Source organism: Drosophila suzukii, chromosome 3 (genome assembly GCF_043229965.1).
Source record: "Drosophila suzukii chromosome 3, CBGP_Dsuzu_IsoJpt1.0, whole genome shotgun sequence".
Lineage (NCBI taxonomy): Eukaryota > Metazoa > Arthropoda > Insecta > Diptera > Drosophilidae > Drosophila > Drosophila suzukii.
This window is the reverse complement of record NC_092082.1, coordinates 66,600,630-66,620,472: the sequence shown is the minus strand read 5'-3', so window position 1 is coordinate 66,620,472 and position 19,843 is coordinate 66,600,630. Positions and strand designations below refer to the sequence as shown.

At 41.8% G+C, this 19,843-nt stretch overlaps 1 protein-coding gene across 1 annotated transcript; it reads left to right on the top strand.

Moving 5' to 3' along the window:
* The first annotated feature begins 2,698 nt into the window (after positions 1-2,698).
* On the top strand, positions 2,699-7,784 carry Fancm (FA complementation group M). Its single transcript, XM_070995575.1, has 6 exons — positions 2,699-2,928; positions 2,990-3,308; positions 3,368-4,242; positions 4,311-6,854; positions 6,912-7,123; positions 7,179-7,784. The coding sequence occupies exons 1-6, from the start codon at positions 2,854-2,856 to the stop codon at positions 7,498-7,500; spliced, it is 4,347 nt and encodes a 1,448-aa protein (XP_070851676.1). The 5' UTR covers positions 2,699-2,853; the 3' UTR covers positions 7,501-7,784.
* Positions 7,785-19,843: the final 12,059 nt, after the last annotated feature.

Here is a 19,843-nt window from a genome sequence, read left to right as displayed (position 1 = left end):
GCAAAAGGCATAATGCCCATGGCCCACAGATATCCCACAGATAGCGCGCACACCCAGATACACCGTCTATATAAAGAGAGGCCCCCGAACAGAGGGAGAACTTCATGCAAATGAAATGAAATTGACTAGAGAGCCAGCAAATTGAGTGTGTCTCGTGTAGCCGTGTGTATTTTTGTCCCAGCCAAGGGCTGCCTCGCCCACCGACCCCCCTTCGCAACGAACTCACTTACGCCCATGTAAGTGAACAATTCATTTGTCACACTAAATTTGTTTCAATTCATTTGCTCGGAATGACAAATAATGCGATATAATTACATTTCGGAGCGTTCTACGCTGCTTTTGCTTTTCCGTGGGTGTGGGATACATGTATCCCCCATACCCCCTCATTTTCAGTGCCCCCCCATTCACGGTCATTGCTCATTAGGTGGAGATTTTTAAATGAGATTGCTACTATTTACGTACGTTTTTCCATCAAACTTGGCTAATTATCATTTTCCCTCATCAGCAAGGATTGGTCGAGTTAAATCTGAATTCTAGGGTGGGTTCAGTATGCCGCAGGATAGAGTTCATATACCTTGATAACTAAGGAACGTAGACCTACGTTTAGTATGCGCAATACTTGATAACTAATTATGGAATATAATACATTTATAACCTAAGCGTTTATTTATAAATCATATATGTATATATCATTCATACTGAAATTATTTTATTTGGGTTAATAGCTAATTTTAAAAAAATTAAGCAATACAATTTCCTTTATTATGACAACCCTTGCTGTTTTCCTCCTATTGCCATGAACTTTTCACTCAGGAATACGGACGGATCAGCGTTCGTTGGAAGCGCCTAATTTAAGACAATCAGAAGATCTACGGAAGAAATATCGCAAAAAGTTCTAGGGCAATCTAAAAACACGCAGTGTCTTCGCCCAATTACGAACTGGCGACATTTAATGGGGCTTGACTTGGGCATGCTGATTTAAATCTGTTTCCGGGCAAGTTGTGAGGTCTGAGTTTGCGTAAAGATTTCAGCATAGAAACCATATTAAGCATTAAACTCTTTCAGAGGTGTTTAAAGGTCCTAATATTATTTTGTTAAAAATATGGAAAGAACTCTTTTCCCATCGAGCTATCCAAATATAGCGAAATTATTTAAGAACTTATGATGAGGATCAAACAAAACCTTTAAATAAAATTCCATTTTATAAAATAGATGCAGTTTCAACGTTTCAAAAGGTCAGATTTTTATTTGAATTTAAATGTTGACTAGCGTTGCCACTTTTGTAAATGTTGCAAAAGTGGCGCCATCTGGATATGTGATGACGGAGTAAGTTTTTTAAAATTGAACTAAGCAATTTTAACCGTTTTAAGAATATCCTTATTGTATAGCGAGTATGAACACATCCAAAGGTATAGAAACGATATGAATTACAAGCAGGGGAGGCGATTTTAGTGGAAACAAACCGTTGGATCGGTTGGAGCAAAAAACTATTTAACCGACATTATTAATTGCTTAAATAATGTTTAAAAAATCGTATAGTAAGAATCAGATTTGCCGCAGCAATTTTACGGTCTTCAATTAATTAGTTGCTCCAAACTTTAAGAAAATATCAGAAACCGTAATTGTTATTTCTCAAGTTCAATTACCGTTGTATTTGGCAATTCGAGATGGGCTAAACGCCAGTCGATAGGTGTGTGTACGCGCTATTCCGCAAACGGTCTGCTTAGGATATGCGGTGGGTGGCACCGCTAGTTCAGCGGCGACACTTATTTTAATTATACAGAAAAATACCAATTTTTTTCGCTGCAGCGAACTAAATTTTGTAAAATTAGTATGGACACAACCCGTATTTTAAAATTTTGCAGAAATTAAAAGAATCAAGCGCTGCCACTGCCACTGGCCAATTAAAAGTATCCGTGCTGCCAGACCGAAAAAATGCTGATTTTCTAACAGCACTGCCGCGTGAAATATCGCGTCAAGTATCGGCAAGCTGCCCGCCCTGTCCACGATTTCAAATTTCAACACCCTTCACCCGAGCATACCGCGCGCATCGACTCAGACTCGCGCGCTTTGCAGTCTTCCAACTGGGGCAACTCCAGACTACAATCCCACATCACGACGACCAACAACTCCCTCAACGACGATCTCCGTGGGAAGCTTCGTCAGGTCGTTCTCCAGTGCACAGCGCCGAAAGGAGGAAAGGCTCATAAGCGTGGCGGCGCAGGGAGACCTGAACCGGTGCGGCAAGTTCTTCAAGGTCTTTATCGCGTATGGTCACAGATCACCGATCTATAGCTCACAAACTGCTGCTCGACGAGCCGATCCCCAGCACCTAAGCCACAGGTGAGTATTTCCAGCACTAAGGTTGCATGTTGCAGTTGTGACCCACCCTTTAAAACCCCAGGCGCGATTCTATTTCTCCGGGCCATCTGTTCACTGTACTGCGCTCTGCGATCTCTGCGTCGAGACCCTCAACAAGCTTGAACCTACGTGCACTGGCCCAGGAGAAACGAGCAACCTACGTACTACTTTACATTCGCGCACCGGGGATCCACCATATATTGATGTGCTAGGGCTGCCGAAACTATCGGTACAATGTGGCCGTACGCCGTACAGCTGAACTTGGAACATGGTCACCCAAGACCACCTACCGTGGCGGCCTACGCATCTCTAACGTAGAACAGCTGATGAAGCTGAAGCCCTGAAGCATTTGTCAGGATTATTTGAAAATATAAGCAACATCAACATTCTTTTGTTTGATCATAGCCCCATATTCAATCCATTGAATGTCAACGCTTCCAACTCAAAATGCTAATCTAATCGCCCATTTGCGATCGGAAGATTAGCGCTATCATGGATATAGATTGGATCGACGACGACGAAGAACTGGCGGCGGCCTTGGCGTCGCACGAACAGCAGGAAGCCGAGGTATTTACCTGAATTATCCTGTGGGCAAGGAGCCTTACAGTCCTGTATTCTCGATCCACAGGGACACGATGGGGCCGATGCAGCCTGCGAGGGATTCGACATGGCCGCCGGGCACAACTGGATCTACCCGACCAACCTTCCCCTGCGATCCTACCAACAAAGTATCGTCCAGTCGGCGTTGTTCAAGAACACCCTGGTGGTGCTTCCCACGGGCTTGGGAAAGACCTTTATTGCGGCGGTGGTGATGTACAACTTCTACAGGTGGTATCCCAAGGGGAAGATCGTGTTCATGGCCCCCACAAGGCCCCTGGTATCCCAGCAGATCCACGCCTCCCAGAAGATAATGCCCTTCGCCTCTGCCGATACGGTGCAGCTTACCGGTGAGTTCGAATGGCGTTGTAAGCCGTAATCCGTACAACAATATCTAATCGTTTTCCAGGTCAGCTTCCTCGGCCCAAACGAGCCGAGCTGTGGGCCACCAAGCGGGTCTTCTTTGCCACGCCCCAGGTGGTGCACTCCGACATGCTGGAGGCTGATGGCGAGTCCAGCTTTCCCTTTGGGTCTATCAAGTTGATTGTGGTGGATGAGGCGCACCGAGCCAAAGGTCGCTATGCCTACACCCAAGTGGCCGACTGTCTGATTGCGCGGAACCGCAACTTCCGGATGCTCGCCCTGTCCGCCACGCCAGGCAGGACAATGGAGGACGTGGCTGCAGTGTGCCAAAACCTGTACATTTCCAATCTGCAGGTGCGCTGGGACACCTCGATCGATGTGCAGCCCTACATACACAGGCGGACCATTCGAACCATAGTGGTCTCCTTGAAGGAAAGGATCAAGGAGCCGAGAGAGCGACTGCTGCAGATCATCGAGCCATATCTACGCCAGCTCACAGAGGCGGAAATCTTCAGAGGCAACAAGGGAAACGTGAGCAAAAATAGTTTGCTCTTTGAGCAGAAAAGCTTCCTCGAACGCTCAGCTCAGGGCCAGCGACATCCGGATCACAACATTATAATGGGAAACTTCGCCATGTGCATCAGCATGTACCACTCGCTGGAGCTGATGGAACGCCATGGTCTTCGGGTGTTTGTGAACAATTTCGATGCCGACGAGGACGGGCGCGAGAAGTTCGTTTTGGCCAGAGATCGCGATCTGCGAGATTTGGTGGAGCAAGTGCGGCAAGAGCTGGGCGCCAATCCCCTAGACTATACTACGCATGCCATGACGAACGGAGAAGTGCCCCCGTTACCCGCAGATCTGGACTTTGGGCATGCAAAGTACGAAAAGTTGCGGCAGGTGTTGGTCCAGCACTTTGAGGTAAGTAATAATTTATATCCACGATTCTTTTATTTGAAACAACAAATTCTAAAAAATGTGTCTAACAGGCGAACCCCGACTCCCGCGCCATAGTGTTTTGCGAGTACCGTGAGTCCGTGATGCTGATCCATCGCCTACTCCTCCAACACAGGCCGGTGCTGCGTCCGCGCTGCTTTGTTGGCCAGGGCAGCACGGTGGGAGCCAGCTATGCCCTCACCCAGAAACAGCAGCTGCAGATCATGGCTGACTTCCGATCCGGCACCAGCAACGTGCTGGTGGCCACCTCAATCGGAGAGGAGGGCTTAGACGTGGGAGAGGTGGAGATGATAGTGTGCTTCGACATGTGCAGCTCCAATCCCACAAGATTCGTTCAGAGGATTGGACGCACTGGTAGGAAGAAGAATGGAGAGGTGGTAATGCTGGTGACTGAGGGCCGAGAGCAGCAGGTGCTTAAGGATGTTCTGGCCAGCAAGGATCAGATCAACAAAAAGCTACTTAACTCATCCGTCGTAAGTTTGTCGCTGTACGACCATAATCCTCGAATGGTGCCACCACAATTTCAACCGAAATGCGAAGAGAAGCACATGGAGCCGACTGTTGAGGAGAAACCCAAGCCAAAGACTAAAGAAGTCAGGAAACGGAAGCAACCAGTTGTTAAGTGTGGAAGTCTAAGGAAATACTTCAAGGAAAGCGCTCCCTCGGAAAGTCAGCAGGGCATCTTACAGGGAATGCCAACCTACCAAATGAGTGAGGCATCCCAGCAAATGGTCAAGCAGCAAGTCATCCGTCGGAGCGTAAATCTAAAGAATTTTTTCATAGAAACTCAGGGCAGCTCAACTTTAACTAGCAGCCAGGAAGATGTGCAACGCCTGCGAAAACTCACTCGCCTCATACAGTCCAACAAACCACTGATCACGGACTCCCAGGATCTTATAAGTCATTTGAAGGATGAGCATTTACCCAATCAACTGAAGCTTTATTTGCTGCAGAGCAATCCCGACTTCCTGAGGGAAACCCATTCAAAGATGCAGATCCAGAGCCAGTTAAATATTCCTGATGAACGCTTGAACAGCCGACAGCAGCGTACCAGGAATAATTATCAACTGCTCCTGGACATTTGCGATGGTTCTGACAAGTTGGAGGAGCTTCTTCAGGAGGAAAGTGGTGAGGCGGAGATAACATTTAGAGATCTAAAGAATCCCATTGATAAGCAGAGGGAGAAAGAGTTTACAGACATATGCGATAAGATTTTCGACGGTCTGGAGGAACAGGGCCTAAACTCTGACAACTTCGAACTGAAGCAAGATCTTCTGGAAAAGCTGGAGTTGCGAAATCTGGAGGCAACAGTAAATGAGCAACTGGGTGGCATTGAAACATCCTGGTCGGAGGAGGAATGGGAGGATCAGGAGGAAGAGGTTAACTGCGATTCAATGTACCTGAGTCAGCAATTGAACATTTCAGCCGCCGATGCAGTCCCCCATAGCTCGACGCCTCTGAGAGTAATACCCGAAAGCAGAATGAAATTCAAACCCTTGCAGGACGAGGATGAAGAGGAATGCAACTCCCGGGTGGAGGCCAGCAATTTGGGTGACAACTTGGGCCTCTTAAACTCGTTGATGAACACTAGTGAATCGATTTTTAAGATTGAAGCGACTGAAGTTTCACCTCCACTTCCTGTTGTAGAATCCATAACAGAAGATAATCACATTCCTGTTGCAGAAGAAAGTGAGATATATCCAATGAGTTTGGACGAGACAAAGGTAGCGGTTGAGCCCACTCCAGATCTGAAAACGGTAGCAGAATTCACAATAGATGACTTGGACATCGATTTAAATGATTTTCTGGAGCCAATGGATGAGGAAGTGGAACTGATCTCTCAGAAAACGGAAAACAAAAACAAGGCAGAACCAGTGAAAGTTAATAGCCCGCAGAAAGGAAATCCTTGCAAGGATGAACTTGAACTACTGTCCGAAGATTTCAAAGATTTTCTAGAGCCGATGGCAGAAGAAGTGGCGTTAATTAGTCAGCAAAAGCAAGATGACTTCAAGGATTTCCTTGAGCCAATGGCAGAGGAGTTGGAACTAATGAGCAAGCAGAGGAAGGAAATGCTGTCTCCAAAAATAGAAACTCAAAAGAAATCACTTTTGGTTATCCCAACGGAGAACAGTTCACGTAACGTATCGCCAGATATCTTTAACTCGGACTCCTTGTCACCTTGGAAGCCACAAGGCAAAAGTCTGGCCGCCAAATTGGCAGCAAAGACAAAGGCTTGCACTCCTCCAAATTCAGTAAGCCTTAACTCGCCAGAAAACCGCAAGCGCACGAATCCTCTAGCTCAGGATAAATCCCCAAGCATCTTTGATCTGTATTTAAACCGTATGCGAGGCCGTGGTCGTCTGGCTAAAGCTGCCGAAACCCTGCACCGAATGACTTCAACCAATACTTCCATTCCGTTGGCTAAGGACGATGAGGATTCCCCTATTGCACGGCGTCCCTCAAAGCGCAAGATTGTCATAAGCTCCGATGACGAGGAAGAACAGAAGCCACAGGTTGCGGAAACCCAAGCGGATTGCGAGTCGGATGACTACGAGCAAATTCCGAACACGCAAATGGTATTTAGCTTACTTGAGACTTATCTAACTAGTCTTCATGTAAATTATATTTTCCAGCTCGAAACGCCTACGCCTCCTCCAAAACCTCGCCATAAACGCAGTAAATTCAATTCCTTTATTCTGGATGAGGCTGAAAAGAGCGGATCAGACCATGAGGAGGAAGGGGAGACCACAATTGGCGCATATCTGAAAGACTCTGTGATAGTTTCAAGCGACGACGAGGACCATAACGACACCAACGCACACGCCATTTACCTCCGTGCAATGAAGTGTGTATTGGTTGATTTATATTTGATTTCCAAAGTAATAACATCTTGATTTCAGGAGCCCCATTCATAGGCCCGGTGCCTTTAAGATGCCTCCTCCACGAGTGTACCGCGACGAATCCCACATATTCTCGCAACCAGTGCAGGATGACTCCTCGCAGTACCTTCAATGTTCCTTTATTGTTGACGACGACAGTTCAACCATCGAACGTGGGCATGATGTTTCCGAATGCCCTCTTGAGAAAGCCGAACGCATTTTAAAAGAGCGGCGGAAGCAGCGGCGCCTAGGTAAATTGCCACCAGAACCTGCTAATAAACGAAGACGACTGCAAACCATGAGCACTTCAAGTGATGAAGATGATGTGGTTTTCCTTGGGTGAGGCGTATTGGTCCCGCTTACCAGTGCCATTGTATTGTGATTGTGAATTGTTAGCCTTATCCGATTTTATTTTTTATTTTGTTTGATTTAAAAGTTACCTAAGTTTGTAAATATGTCAATACGTTATACAGTTCTTTTAAAGTCCATATGATTGTAAACAAATTCACTTGCAAGTAAAGTACATTTTGAAAATCGATTACAAGTGAGCCAAGTTGTGCGATTTATCAGAGGAATACCGATTGTTAATATATCGATACAATAAATTACAGAAAAAATTCTCCCTTCCGCTAGAGGGCTTTATTTTATCTACATTTTATCCATTTTACAGCAGATGATTATTCTACATGTGTATTAAAATACACACCTTTAAAGCGACATCTGAGGTGAAGAATCCGGTACTAGACGCCGTAGAACACTATTGTGGTGCACTTCGTCACTACGCGCACGGTGATAGTGATACCTTTGCAGAGCGTATTTTAAATCAGTTGGCATTGGAATGATTGGCTAAATTAACTGCCTCTTGCGAGTGATGCCACTTTAGAAAACTTACAATATGCAATATATATGGCATAGCGGAAAGAGCTGGACATCGGACGTTATATTGACCTTGCCTAATTACTTTGTTGTCTTTTGCTGAAAATTGAAAAAAGTAACAATTGTTTACTTTTAAATGTTTTAGCCAGGGCTGTGACGATCTTGTCACCAAAAAAATCACCCTGTTCCTGTCAGTAATCTCCTGCTGGAACCTTGTGAAAGCGACTACAAGAACGGGCACCAAGCGGAAACTCTACGTCCTCGATGGACACTGAGGCTTCTGGGCCCAAAAGATCCCCATTCGGGCGTACTCGCTACTTTGTCCATTTTCTGACGGCGCATTCCAAAGCTGGAGCGGGATGTCCTTCTAGGGCTCCTTTCGGAATATCGCCGTCTTGTACGCCCACAGCAGACTACTAAAATAACAGATAATTTATAAAAGTTATCATTTTTTAATAACAAAAAATAACTTATTTACCCTTAAATTTAAAAAATTTGTCTTAATTCCGCGATACAATTTCAATTCAAATTAGACCTCGACATTTCAACCAAAAAGACGTATTATTAATATTTTTCTGAGTTATTAATTTCTTTTATTATGCGTTTTTAATACTATGATGCACTGAGAAAAAAAACAATCCAAATGGGCTTAAAAGTGGCACATGTATGAAATGGGCTTATAAAAATCATTTAAGGAAAGTTTTATTCTTCAACCAGTATTCTTGATTAGAAAAAAATTTTCGGGCAAAACCAAGTATAAAATATTTTTGAACTAAGAATTTATTATGCTTAAATTATGTATGATTTCTTCTTAAACTAAGTCTAAGGAATAAAAAGCACATTAATAATAAAAAAAATTTTAATTTGTTATAGATTAAAGATTTTATTGAACTAGTTGTACAAATATTATCCGACTTATTCGTTAATCAAGTACAACTTCATTTAGATATGTGAGCCACAAAAAATTATAATGTCCTGCTTGCTGGGCGAAGTGCTGCAGCGCGTCCCGGGCGTGGGCACACGGCTGCCTTGGATGTCCAAAATTTGGTCGGCCGTAAATGCGAAGGGGTAAGGGGTAGTTCCGTGATTATTGGCTCCGGCCAGTGAGTGTCGCGAAACAACGCCCCACGAAAAACTTATTATCAGCCAGAGGCCATAGTTCTCTGGATTCTGTGCGGTGAATAAAGTAAATATGATCATTAATATCATCATCACCAATATTAAACTTGCTTTCCAAATTTGTTGAATGAAAAAATGTTTTGAAGTAGTTGAGATCTTAAGGTGGGGAGGCAATACGTCAAAGAAAAAGTTTCCAGTCGACGAGCATAAGTTTATCTTTAGGTGAACCGTTTTGGATGTTCACCAGCAGAAATTGCAAAAAAAATATTTTATAGAACTTTGAACAAAAAAATTAACAACTTGGAACTATTTCTTTTTTTTTTTGACCTGCTTAAAAATATTAAAAAATGTTTATAACGCGAAGGTGTAAGGGGAGAAAGGTATGTGCCGGATGAGAACCACCGCCAGTTCCGGGATTATTGGCTCCGGCCAGTAAGTGTCCGCGGCACAACGCCCCACGAAGTTCGCATCGCCATCTAGGGGCCGGGGCTCTCTGAATTCTGTGCGGTAATAGAAGTGAATATGATCATTAAATTTATTTTTCTGTTTTATGATATTTTAGTTAAAATGAAACAAGCTTTAAATATTTGCTGGTACTCTCGTAAAAGGACCGGGAGCTTCCATCGTCCTGGGCCGCGTCTACGACCTGGATCGGTCGGACGAAATGCGGTCCGGATTCCACTCGCCGTCTTCAATGATTGTATTTAAGCGACTCTCCTGCATAGTACTAATACAAACAATTTATAAACTACGTATGAAAATGAAACGTATTGAAAATCTTTTGCAGACCAGAAAAACTAAAACAATAAAATGGTTGAAGCGAGGTGCAACAAAACAGAAAATATATATTATATATTAGGTATAATCGAATTTTTACTTTTTGATTTAATAAAATCATTTACAGATGGTAGCAGAGTGCACCGTAGGATACATTTAGAATTATCAATACTCTCTTTTATTTTTCTAAAATGGATAACTTATCATTAAAAAAATCCCAAAAAAAAATATTATTATAATTTCAAAAATTAAAATATTAAAAATAAGATGGTTTAGTTTTAGGGGTTTAATAAAATAGGTTTCACAACTTACAAAAATAAAGTTATCAAAAATACCCCAATTTCTATTCGCTTAAATTTAAAAGTAATCTCCACACTTGATTTACAGTGTTGTAAGCGCCCAACCAAAACTAGGATTTAGTGATGCGTAATTCAAAAGGGCCTGAGTGATAAAATAGCTCATCCCTAACTCAATTTAGGCAGTCATTCTGGACATTCATTTTAATTCATAGCGTCAGTAAAACAAATAGTCATATTATCAATTTGTAAAATTGGGTAAAAGTCCCTCTTGGTCACCAAAATATATTTTTTGAGTTTTTTAGCCAGGTCAAAAAGAAATATTACCATATTATTAATTTTCTTTTAAATCTGTATAACATCTCTTTTAAGCAATTTCTGCTGGTCACTAAACTAAACTTATGCTCGCCGACTGGAAACTTATTTTTTGACGTATTGCCTCCCTATCTAAAAACTAAACCCTTTCAAAAAACCCTTTATACAGCAAATTTGGAAAGTAAGTTTAATATTGGTGATGATGATAATGATCATATTTACTTCATTAACCGCACATAAACCAGAGAACCACGGCCCTGGCTGGTAATAAGTTCTTAGCGGACACTTACTGGCCGGAGCCAATAACCCCGGAACTGCCGGTGCTCCTCAACCGGCGCATTCCTTTCTCCCTTTACCCCTTCGCATTAATAATATTTTTAAGCCAGGTAAAAAAATAGTTTTAAATTGTTAAATTCTTTGTTCAAAGTTGTATAAAATATTTTATATGCTACTTCTACTGTTGAACCTCGAAAACGGTTGACCTAGACGATAAAAGTATGCTTGCCTACTGGATACTTTTCTTGTGACGTATTGTCGACCCACCTTATGATCTCAACCACTTCAAAACATTTTTAAGGCATTTTTAGGAATGGTGATGATGATAATAAGAATATTTACTTCAATGACCGCACAGAATGCAGAGAACCCTTGCCCCTGGCTGGCGATGCGTTCTTTGTGGGGCGTTGTGCGGCAGACACTTACTGGCCGGAGCCAATATTCCCGGAACAGGCGGTGCTCCTCATCCGGCACAAAGCCGGAAAAAAAGCCAGTTCTCATTTATAAAACTCCACCAACCTAGACTATTATAATTTTAGATCCTAAAAAAAATCATATAGCATTAAGAAAATTAGTTACTTCCTTTTTACATAGATCAACATCGAAGTTAACTTACAAACTCTACCAATTTAATATTAGAAAAACAGTATGGCAGTTGTATAATGAAAAACCATAAAACGATTTAAAAACACTTATTCCATATACCCCAGAGTAGAAAAGAAAATGATCAAAAACAACGAAGGTATAATTTTGTTTCTTTTAATTTTCTAGGATACTTGTAATTGTTTTGCAAACGTCGCCACAATATTATTTTTTCTGCAAAATAATTTGATGTGACTTGAATTAAAAGTAAATGAGCAAGCTTTTACGATTTGCTTAACTAACAATAACTACAATAAACGACAATACAGCAATCTAATAGCTCTTATAGTTTTCTAAGATTAGTATGAATGTTTGATGGAATTTTCGATAGTTTTCGACAGTTAGTTAAATCTTCTTATTGTCGAATAATGGAATCGTTTTTATTTGGGGTGTTAAAGGAAGAACGAGAAAACGCAAGTAATTAGTTGTCTGACGAGACATATTAAATTAAACAATTTCAGAAAATGAATCCGCACCCTCTCCCGTATCCATAGTACCCCTGCACCTTATCTTCCTTCCCATCACTCACCATTTTAGTATTAATATTCCTTTGGAAAAAAGCCAGTGGTTAAACAAAAGCCATGGACGAGAGGTCTCCAGGTGGCGTGTGAGGACGAGCCGGCTGCGGACATTATGCTATTAAAAATCCGTCAGTCTCAAAGTAGGTATAGGCAGCGGAGACCACCATCCTGGAAGATGTAACATAATGCTAAAATTAAAACTTAAATCGAGTTCGGCGAAGTAACGTAGAAGACTCGACGTTGTGATTTTTCAACTCTGTATGGTCGATAGACTGCATATTTAATTTTTATCCAAGGAAAATACTTGAAAAATAAAATTTGTGTTGTTGGAGATTGTGTCAAAAACTAGATAAAAAATAAGATAAGATACAAAGAACGCTTTGGAGAATTTTTACTGTAAACTAATGTAATTATAATCCTTATACTTACATGTCATATTTAACAAGAAGGAATGCTACATGCCTATGAATGCCTATTCTTTCAATTAGAGGCGAACAAAAATTATATTTTTACATTTAGCACTATGTTTTTATCTACTGGCTGTGACGTAACTGACCACGTCCTTGCTACATGGGGATTTGGTATTAAGTTCATAACCTTTCAACTAATGTTTGAATTCGAAAATTTTTTGGGCGCCACAAACTCTAGAATCTCTAGAATCTGCATGCCTAATCCCAACTTGATCACAGGAAATCACAAGTTTCCTGAGGGGCAGACCTGCTTCTCGGCATACAATTAATGGATGTACATATGTATGCTAATAAACAAGCACCATTAAAACATATTCAAACTTTACCAACATTTTTCCCTTGCTGTATGCGGCATAATCAATAATTTTTAATTTAACAACAATCGCACAATCGTTTCAGCGTAATAACCATTATTATATTTTCAGCAACAACAGGCTCCGCAGCAATGGCAAACAGCAACAACGAAAAGTCAATTCAATTTTAATGGAGTAGCAATAAAACAGAAAAAGCGCAAAAAATGGATATAGCCATGCGGCATGGCCGTAAGCCGTGAGCTGTAAGCCAAAACTCAGTCTGCCGTGGAAGCACTGCCAGAGCTGAAAGCAAACCAGTCGGGCAATACAATTTTGCAATTGCAATAAAATAATTTAAAATCGTTTTCATCAACATCAGCTCAAAGAGGTTTGGTTGCCGGTCGAAATGCAAAAATGATTTTGCGGCAATCAGCAATTCCCCGGCGATGATGATGACGTTGACTTGTTGATGATCGAAACGATGGATGGCTATTTGAAATTGATTCGCTGTGAATGCGATTGCCAGTCCAAGTCTCGGCCATTTCATAGTCGAGTGCAGGCCAATTGCAGGTTCAACCTGGATATAACCCGATCCCGGGCCCGATCCCCTGAGTCTTTACGGCCCCAGCGATTTTCTTAATACGAAACGTGCCTGCCTGATGCGCCGTGTCCAATTTTGTAGCTCGTTCTTTTTGTAGGGTATGCTAAATCGCGCTCAAATCCGTTCTCAGAGTTTCACTTTGGGCCTGGCCCGCATAAACGGTCGGCCCAAGGGGCTGGCTATCGTTTTACTCGATTTGCGGTTAAATTGTCTTGCGAAACAAAACCAATTTCAATTTCAAACAAAACGTTTTGAGGGAATTACGCAAAGGTGTATGCCGGACGTGACGTCGGACTGGAGTCTCTCTCCGAAGAACTGCAGTAAATGGTCGGCAATCGGAGCCGATCTCATCGGAAGTGTTTTCGCTGATTGCCATTGGCATTGCCTCAAAAGGTCCAAGTCGGTTCACGGAAATGATCACTGGAAATGATTTATAATGAAGAGCAGACGAAGACTGGCACTGCGAAAAAGTACACACTTGTTTCTTAGTTATATCAAGAAGTTACAGATTGAAAATGGGGATATCATTTTCTATTAGTTCGATTGCTTTAAACTTGGTTCTCTCTTTTACTAACAGTCATAGGTTTTGAAACTTTAACTAGGGATTTTTTCATTTTCAAGTCACTAAAACATAACATGATGATCTCCAAGTATTTCCCTTAAAGAATTAAGAGAACGCTTTTTTCTGTGCAGGCCATAAGGTTGATTTGGTTCCCTTTCAATGACAAATCGATTTCAAATTGCTCTGCTGGCCATTTGGTAAGACAATGGAAACGCCCACCAACGAGGTCGGTTGGCCTCCCCGACCTCTATCATATCTCCTGACAAATTGATATTGTCTAAGCCATTTTCGATATGCATATTTATGTTCTCGATAGGTCTCTTTGTTTGACTCACGACCGTATGTGCCTGGCTTTATCGTTTTACAATTTTTCTTGGCTTTCATTCAGGGAGTTTGGAGCTCGATCGCTTGGTCGCTTGTCAACACGAGGGCTCCGAAATAATCGTGGAAATAGTCGACCAAGCGCATCATCCACATCCGGTCCGCAGTTCTTTGTGTCTTGGTCGGAACCTGATGGCTTTTCTGATGCGCCGTTGACTGCTCTTGTCATATTATCGTGTTCGCTTGTCAAAAGCGCCAGGCAATTATGGACTGGACTTTGTGTGGGCCACGACGGGAACTGGCCGAAACATATATTTATGAGGCTCTATGGCCGCCGTCTTTGATTAATGCACGACAGGCGTGGGGACGCTGGCCAAATGAATACTAAACTCCGCTGCCCCGCCATATAAAGGCGACATCAATTAGCTCTCGGGCATAAATACATTAACGCAAATCGCCGAGCATTTGGAGTGCCCATGCCCGTTCCCATTGCCGTTGTCGTTCCCATTCCCAATCCCCTCCAGAAACGATCCGCTTATCGCCGCTTGTAAATGTCTCAACTATTTGTTAAATGCTAAAGCGACATGGTCATAATGGAAATGACAACTTAACAGCGACGACGCGGATGGGTATGGCAAAAATGTTAAAAGGCTCGGTCAAGTGGCCAGGTCTCCATATCCTCCGGCTCCTCCCGCTACTCCTCCTCCAGCTGGACTCTTGCCGTGATAACTGTATTGAGAGTGTCATTAACATTTTGATTTGGTTGCCTCGCAGTCCCAGCGCCACTTCAACTCTATTATGAGCTCCGACTGCATTTCGCAGGCTACTTATCTGCACACCAGACATGCACATCATTTGTTAAATAAAATCCACAGAGCGAAAGATCCTGCGTTATATTTATTTCGGGTTTAAAAATTAGAGATAGAGACTAGAGTGTGTCTCCTAATAAAAATAAATGTCTATTGAAAAAATTTGTTGGGTCAATGTATTACTGAAATTAAAATTTATAATTTGTTAACATATTGCACCTAGAAATTCTGAAAAAATTCGTATCGTAAAATATTTAAATCCATTGATAAGGGGCCAAGTAAGATCATCATTAAATTTAATATTTCTGTCACTGCTACAAGCTTTTTCTGATTTTGTAAAACTGCGGTTTTGATTTAAAAGATGCCCTTATGTATAATATATTAGTTGTAATCATTCAAAATTGGTTTTTTCAGTGTAGACTCACTGTCCAGGTTGAAACCTCTTACCCCTCGCGATTGTGCGAGGCAATTAATCAGGTCGATGTTTTCGCATGCAAAATGAAAACACCTTTTTAAAGGCATCGGCAACAAGAACACCGCAACAACGATGTCATCAATCAGCAAAACTTGGGACTCGGGGGTTCGGAGCTCGAAGTTGGGATCCGTGTGGCACTTTTCGTTCCGAGTGGTGTGGGTGCAGGCGAAATTAAAAAGCGTCAATTTGTCACACGTGGTCAGCTTTTGGACCGGACAGGATCTGCCCCCATCCGCCGGCTGTCATTAACAACGGTTTTGCGGTTGAGTCTTTAATTGCCCCCGTGTTCGGCTCGAGAATCCGATTTGGAGTTACCAACTTGGCACAGTTTTATTGCCTTCTCTGGGAGAGTTATTAACTGCGCTTGCGATCCATTAAGTGGGCAATTGGAGGACGGTGACACCGGATTTGGACGTAGCGTAGGTGTAATGGAAGCCGGCCAATCGGAGTGTCTTGGCGACGGGAAATGCCGAGTGGGGTGGCTGAAAGAGACTCTTTTGGGGGCAGGGGCTCGACGACAACCAGCGCTGCACAGACATACATCAAGCTTTGTCACTCTGCCGTTGATGGTGTACAATGATATTGGAACTAATGGCTGTCCATGTTAGCGGGTTAGCACATTTTTAAAATGTTTAAAAATCTTTTTAACTACTTTATACGTTAGAAAAAAGCTGTTTTAAAAATGGTTTCCTTAACAGACCTTAAATTCTTGGCAGTTTTCTAAAAGAACACAAAAGTGTTTTTTTAAATTAATGTAAATGCTAAAAAAAATTTCAAAAGTGGGAAATATATGGGGAAATATATGGATTTTACATACATTTTTAAGAAATGAGGTGTGTTTTCCTTGTAAACTTTTCTGAAATTTTTTTTGCTATTTTCCTAGAAGCTGTTTGTATAAAAATATTCAAATTTATAAAGATTTTTAAACAAGGAATGGGACTTTAAAGATCAAATAAATTGCAATTCGTTTAAATTGCTTTATATTTTCCAATCGCTCTCAAATTTGTATTGGTCAAGAGATCAAGAATTGTATATAAAAAAATGTTTAAATTTAAAAATTTAAAAATCAGTTAAAAATCGGGTAAATAAATACGAAAGGTTGACATTTTCAAGCTTTAAAATACAATTTTTACTTGACGTATGACGGAGTTCCGTTGGAAGACTCATTCCCACACCCACTTGGGAACTCTCCGATTCGATGTTCATCATTCTTCCGCTAATGACAGGACGGCCATTTTGAAATATTCAAGAGGCTGGAACAACTCGGTGGTGGTTCTATCACCATTAGCTGCAGACTGCATTTCGTGTAACTCCCACTTGGCAGAGCTTTGGGACTCGACGGAGGAGCAAACAAGTTTCATTTGTCAGTTAGCCAAGGCGATTTTCTGGCTGCAGACCGGGCTCCAGACCGCTGGATGCATTTCCCAGCACCTGGACACCTGGAGGCTTCCCGGCTGACACCGGCATGAGGCCATTTGAAATTAATGAACTGTGATTCACGGCCTTTCTCCGCCCTCCGCTTTCTCCCAGACCACCCCGCTTCCGGCAGAGCTTTTCTATTTTCACCGAAGTGCATTTCCACATGATGAACGAGCCGAATCCCGGCTTTTTGCCATTTTTAATTGTTTTGGGAACAGACGGCCAGCAAAGATGAAATTTTTCATTTGCTATACCCGGAAGGAAAAAGAACAGCAGAAGTGTGAAAAAAATAAATGGAAAACGCTAATTTGCCTGGGCTTTTGAAAAATGATTTTTGATTTTTGTTTCAGTGTCAGCTATAAACTCATTTATAATTTCCCTTTGCTCATTTTTCAGCGCCGTCCCAGGCGAATGAATGTTGGGCATGAGTTCCCAAATTAAATATTAAACACCTCGGCCAGAAACTTGTTAACGATTTGCTTGAAGAAATAAACACATTTTAATTAACATTTAAAATGCGTTTTAAGCTAAAAGCTTTTAAGAAACGGCGCCATAACAATAATCATAACAAAAGCACAAAACAAAGTCGCTCACAGATCGATGCATCAAAATATGAGAGGTGAAGGGGAAGGAACGCAAAAGCCACTCCAGGGAATCTCGACCTCAAGTTGTTCCAGTTGCTGCACTGAGAAATATTATTTATTAAAATTATTATATGTTATTATTATTATATTCCTTCTCAATATGGTTGTTTAATACTTCAGAAGGACTCAATTGAGTTTTATCTGCCAATATATAACAAAGATAATATGATTTAACTAATCCCAAAAGTAGGTGACCAAAGTATTTTTAAAGGTGGTAACAAAGACTTTTGAGTTCTTTTACAATCGTACACCTTGTGTTGAACTTTTTCTTTATCTTCTTGAACTGTACAAAATAGGTAAGCAACCTAGCCATTTTTTCATAGCTTACATATCTGCCATTCAGGGACTTCAAAGTCCTCAGCTTAAAAGCATACTTCATAGTACGATTTTCTCCCAGTGTAGCTTCGTTTTAGCCCCAGCTCGTTCATTAACAAGCGCGTCAAAGTGATAAGAACGCGAGAGTGAGCAGTAAGCGGCGAGGAGAGCTGGGCGGCAGGTGGGAGCGGTAGAGAAACAGGTCACCATGCTAATTGATTGCAGCGACGTCGCCGGCGACGTGGGCCATACCAATAAAATTATTGAAGCCACCGCCAGGAGACACGCATTTCTCGAGTCGTTTTCGGAGTGTCGATAAGCAAATTGCATCCCAGAAAGATCGAATATGACTCATGCCACGGCATATGCCCTTACTTTTGGGCGCGAGGGCAGGTAGAAAGGTCGCTGGGGAATCGTAAAAATTCCCAGTTCCCCGGCTTCTAATGCTCTAAGGGCCTGATCAGTCCGAGCGGGCTGTCTCAACAAATTAAGCAATTAACTTGGGTAGTTGAGATAACTATGCCTTATAGCGGAGGGAGGTGTCGGATTAATATTTGTAACCCGATCGTGGCGATTAAAATGCATTTAGCCAATTTGTATATGCAAATCAAAGTCGATCGAACGGGTTGTAGAAACTTCCATTCGAAACTCAAGTCAGGAATGGCATGCCAAGACACTTTTACGATCCGCATTTTAATGCCACTTAAATGTTATAATTTGCTTTCAAAATATCTAATGTCTATCCGAGATCTGTGTCGTCGGCGGAGGCATTTGTTTACTCATTTTATGGAGGCCCGATCTAAAAAGGCTTAAACGAAAGCTTCGAGTTTGTGTGGGGTGTTTTGTTTGTTTTTTACGAGCGTGTCTTATTTAATTATTTTTATGTGGCAAAACGATAGTAAAAACGTGCATTTTTTTTCTCCAATATAAGGCTAAAAGATCTGTTATATAAATTAGCTCAATAGGGTAATATATTTAGGAATTAAGTAAGAAAAAAGCGAGTTTTGGTCTCTACTTGTCACAGAAACAAAACGAAACTAAAGTGAATAAAGCTCGTGCTGTTAGCTAATTAATTTTTGACATAAAACAAGATTCACATTCGGGAAATTTATGAACCACATATCATACACCCTCTGGCAAAACCAACTCCCCCTGCGGATTCATTCTCACACCCAAAAAGCCACTTGAAACAATAAAAATCATGACTCCCCCATTGCAAAGTAGGCCGGAATGATCCATAAATTTCGGAGCTAATCGCACACACCGCCAGAGAACAGTGCGGAAATTGTCCGTAATCATACGAAAATTGCCTACAAATGAACTGCTTAACGGTGTGTCTCCCATTCAGACAATCGCAATCAGAATTCCCCCAACAATCAGAAACCCCAACCCACACAATCACCCACAGTTTCCCCGCAGAAACCCCATTTAACCCGGCCCCGAATATTGTGCCAAATTTGCGTTTGCGGCCCAAATCCTCGACTGGAATTGCGCGCGGGCATATTTAATTTATAAAACAGCTAAAACGGCACCCACCAAATTGGCCAGGATACCGAGAGGTAGGTGGGTGAAAGCGGAAAAAGCACAGGGGTGAACCGGAAAGGAAAGTCCTTTGTGAAGTGCGCCAGCGAGAAATGCGTGGAAAAAATCAGTATCTTATTAAAAATGCCCATATACATGCAACAAACATGAGCTCAAGTATTTGTATATGGTTACATTAGCTTATATAACAGCATGAGTGTGTTGCATAAAAATCAGTAGCTCCTTCTTGGAGTGGGTGCGAAATTAATTAGTAGCACCCTTATGTTTATAGCGCGGCAAAATAAAAGTCTGCTTCGGAACCCTCATATCGTTTTCATCTGAGATATTCACGAAATGGATACTTTTAATTAAAGGCCATGTCTGATCTCCAAAACAGATCAAAAAAAAGGTTTTTCCAGGTGAATTGGAAATTA

What these genes read in the sequence shown, in the direction of transcription:
- Fancm (XM_070995575.1), top strand. Translation starts at nt 2,854, where the DNA reads ATGGATATAGATTGGATCGACGACGACGAAGAACTGGCGGCGGCCTTG. An exon ending in ACGAACAGCAGGAAGCCGAG is followed by an intron (nt 2,929 to 2,989) that starts GTATTTACCTGA and finishes CTCGATCCACAG; the next exon opens with GGACACGATGGGGCCGATGC. An exon ending in ATTTACCTCCGTGCAATGAA is followed by an intron (nt 7,124 to 7,178) that starts GTGTGTATTGGT and finishes TCTTGATTTCAG; the next exon opens with GAGCCCCATTCATAGGCCCG.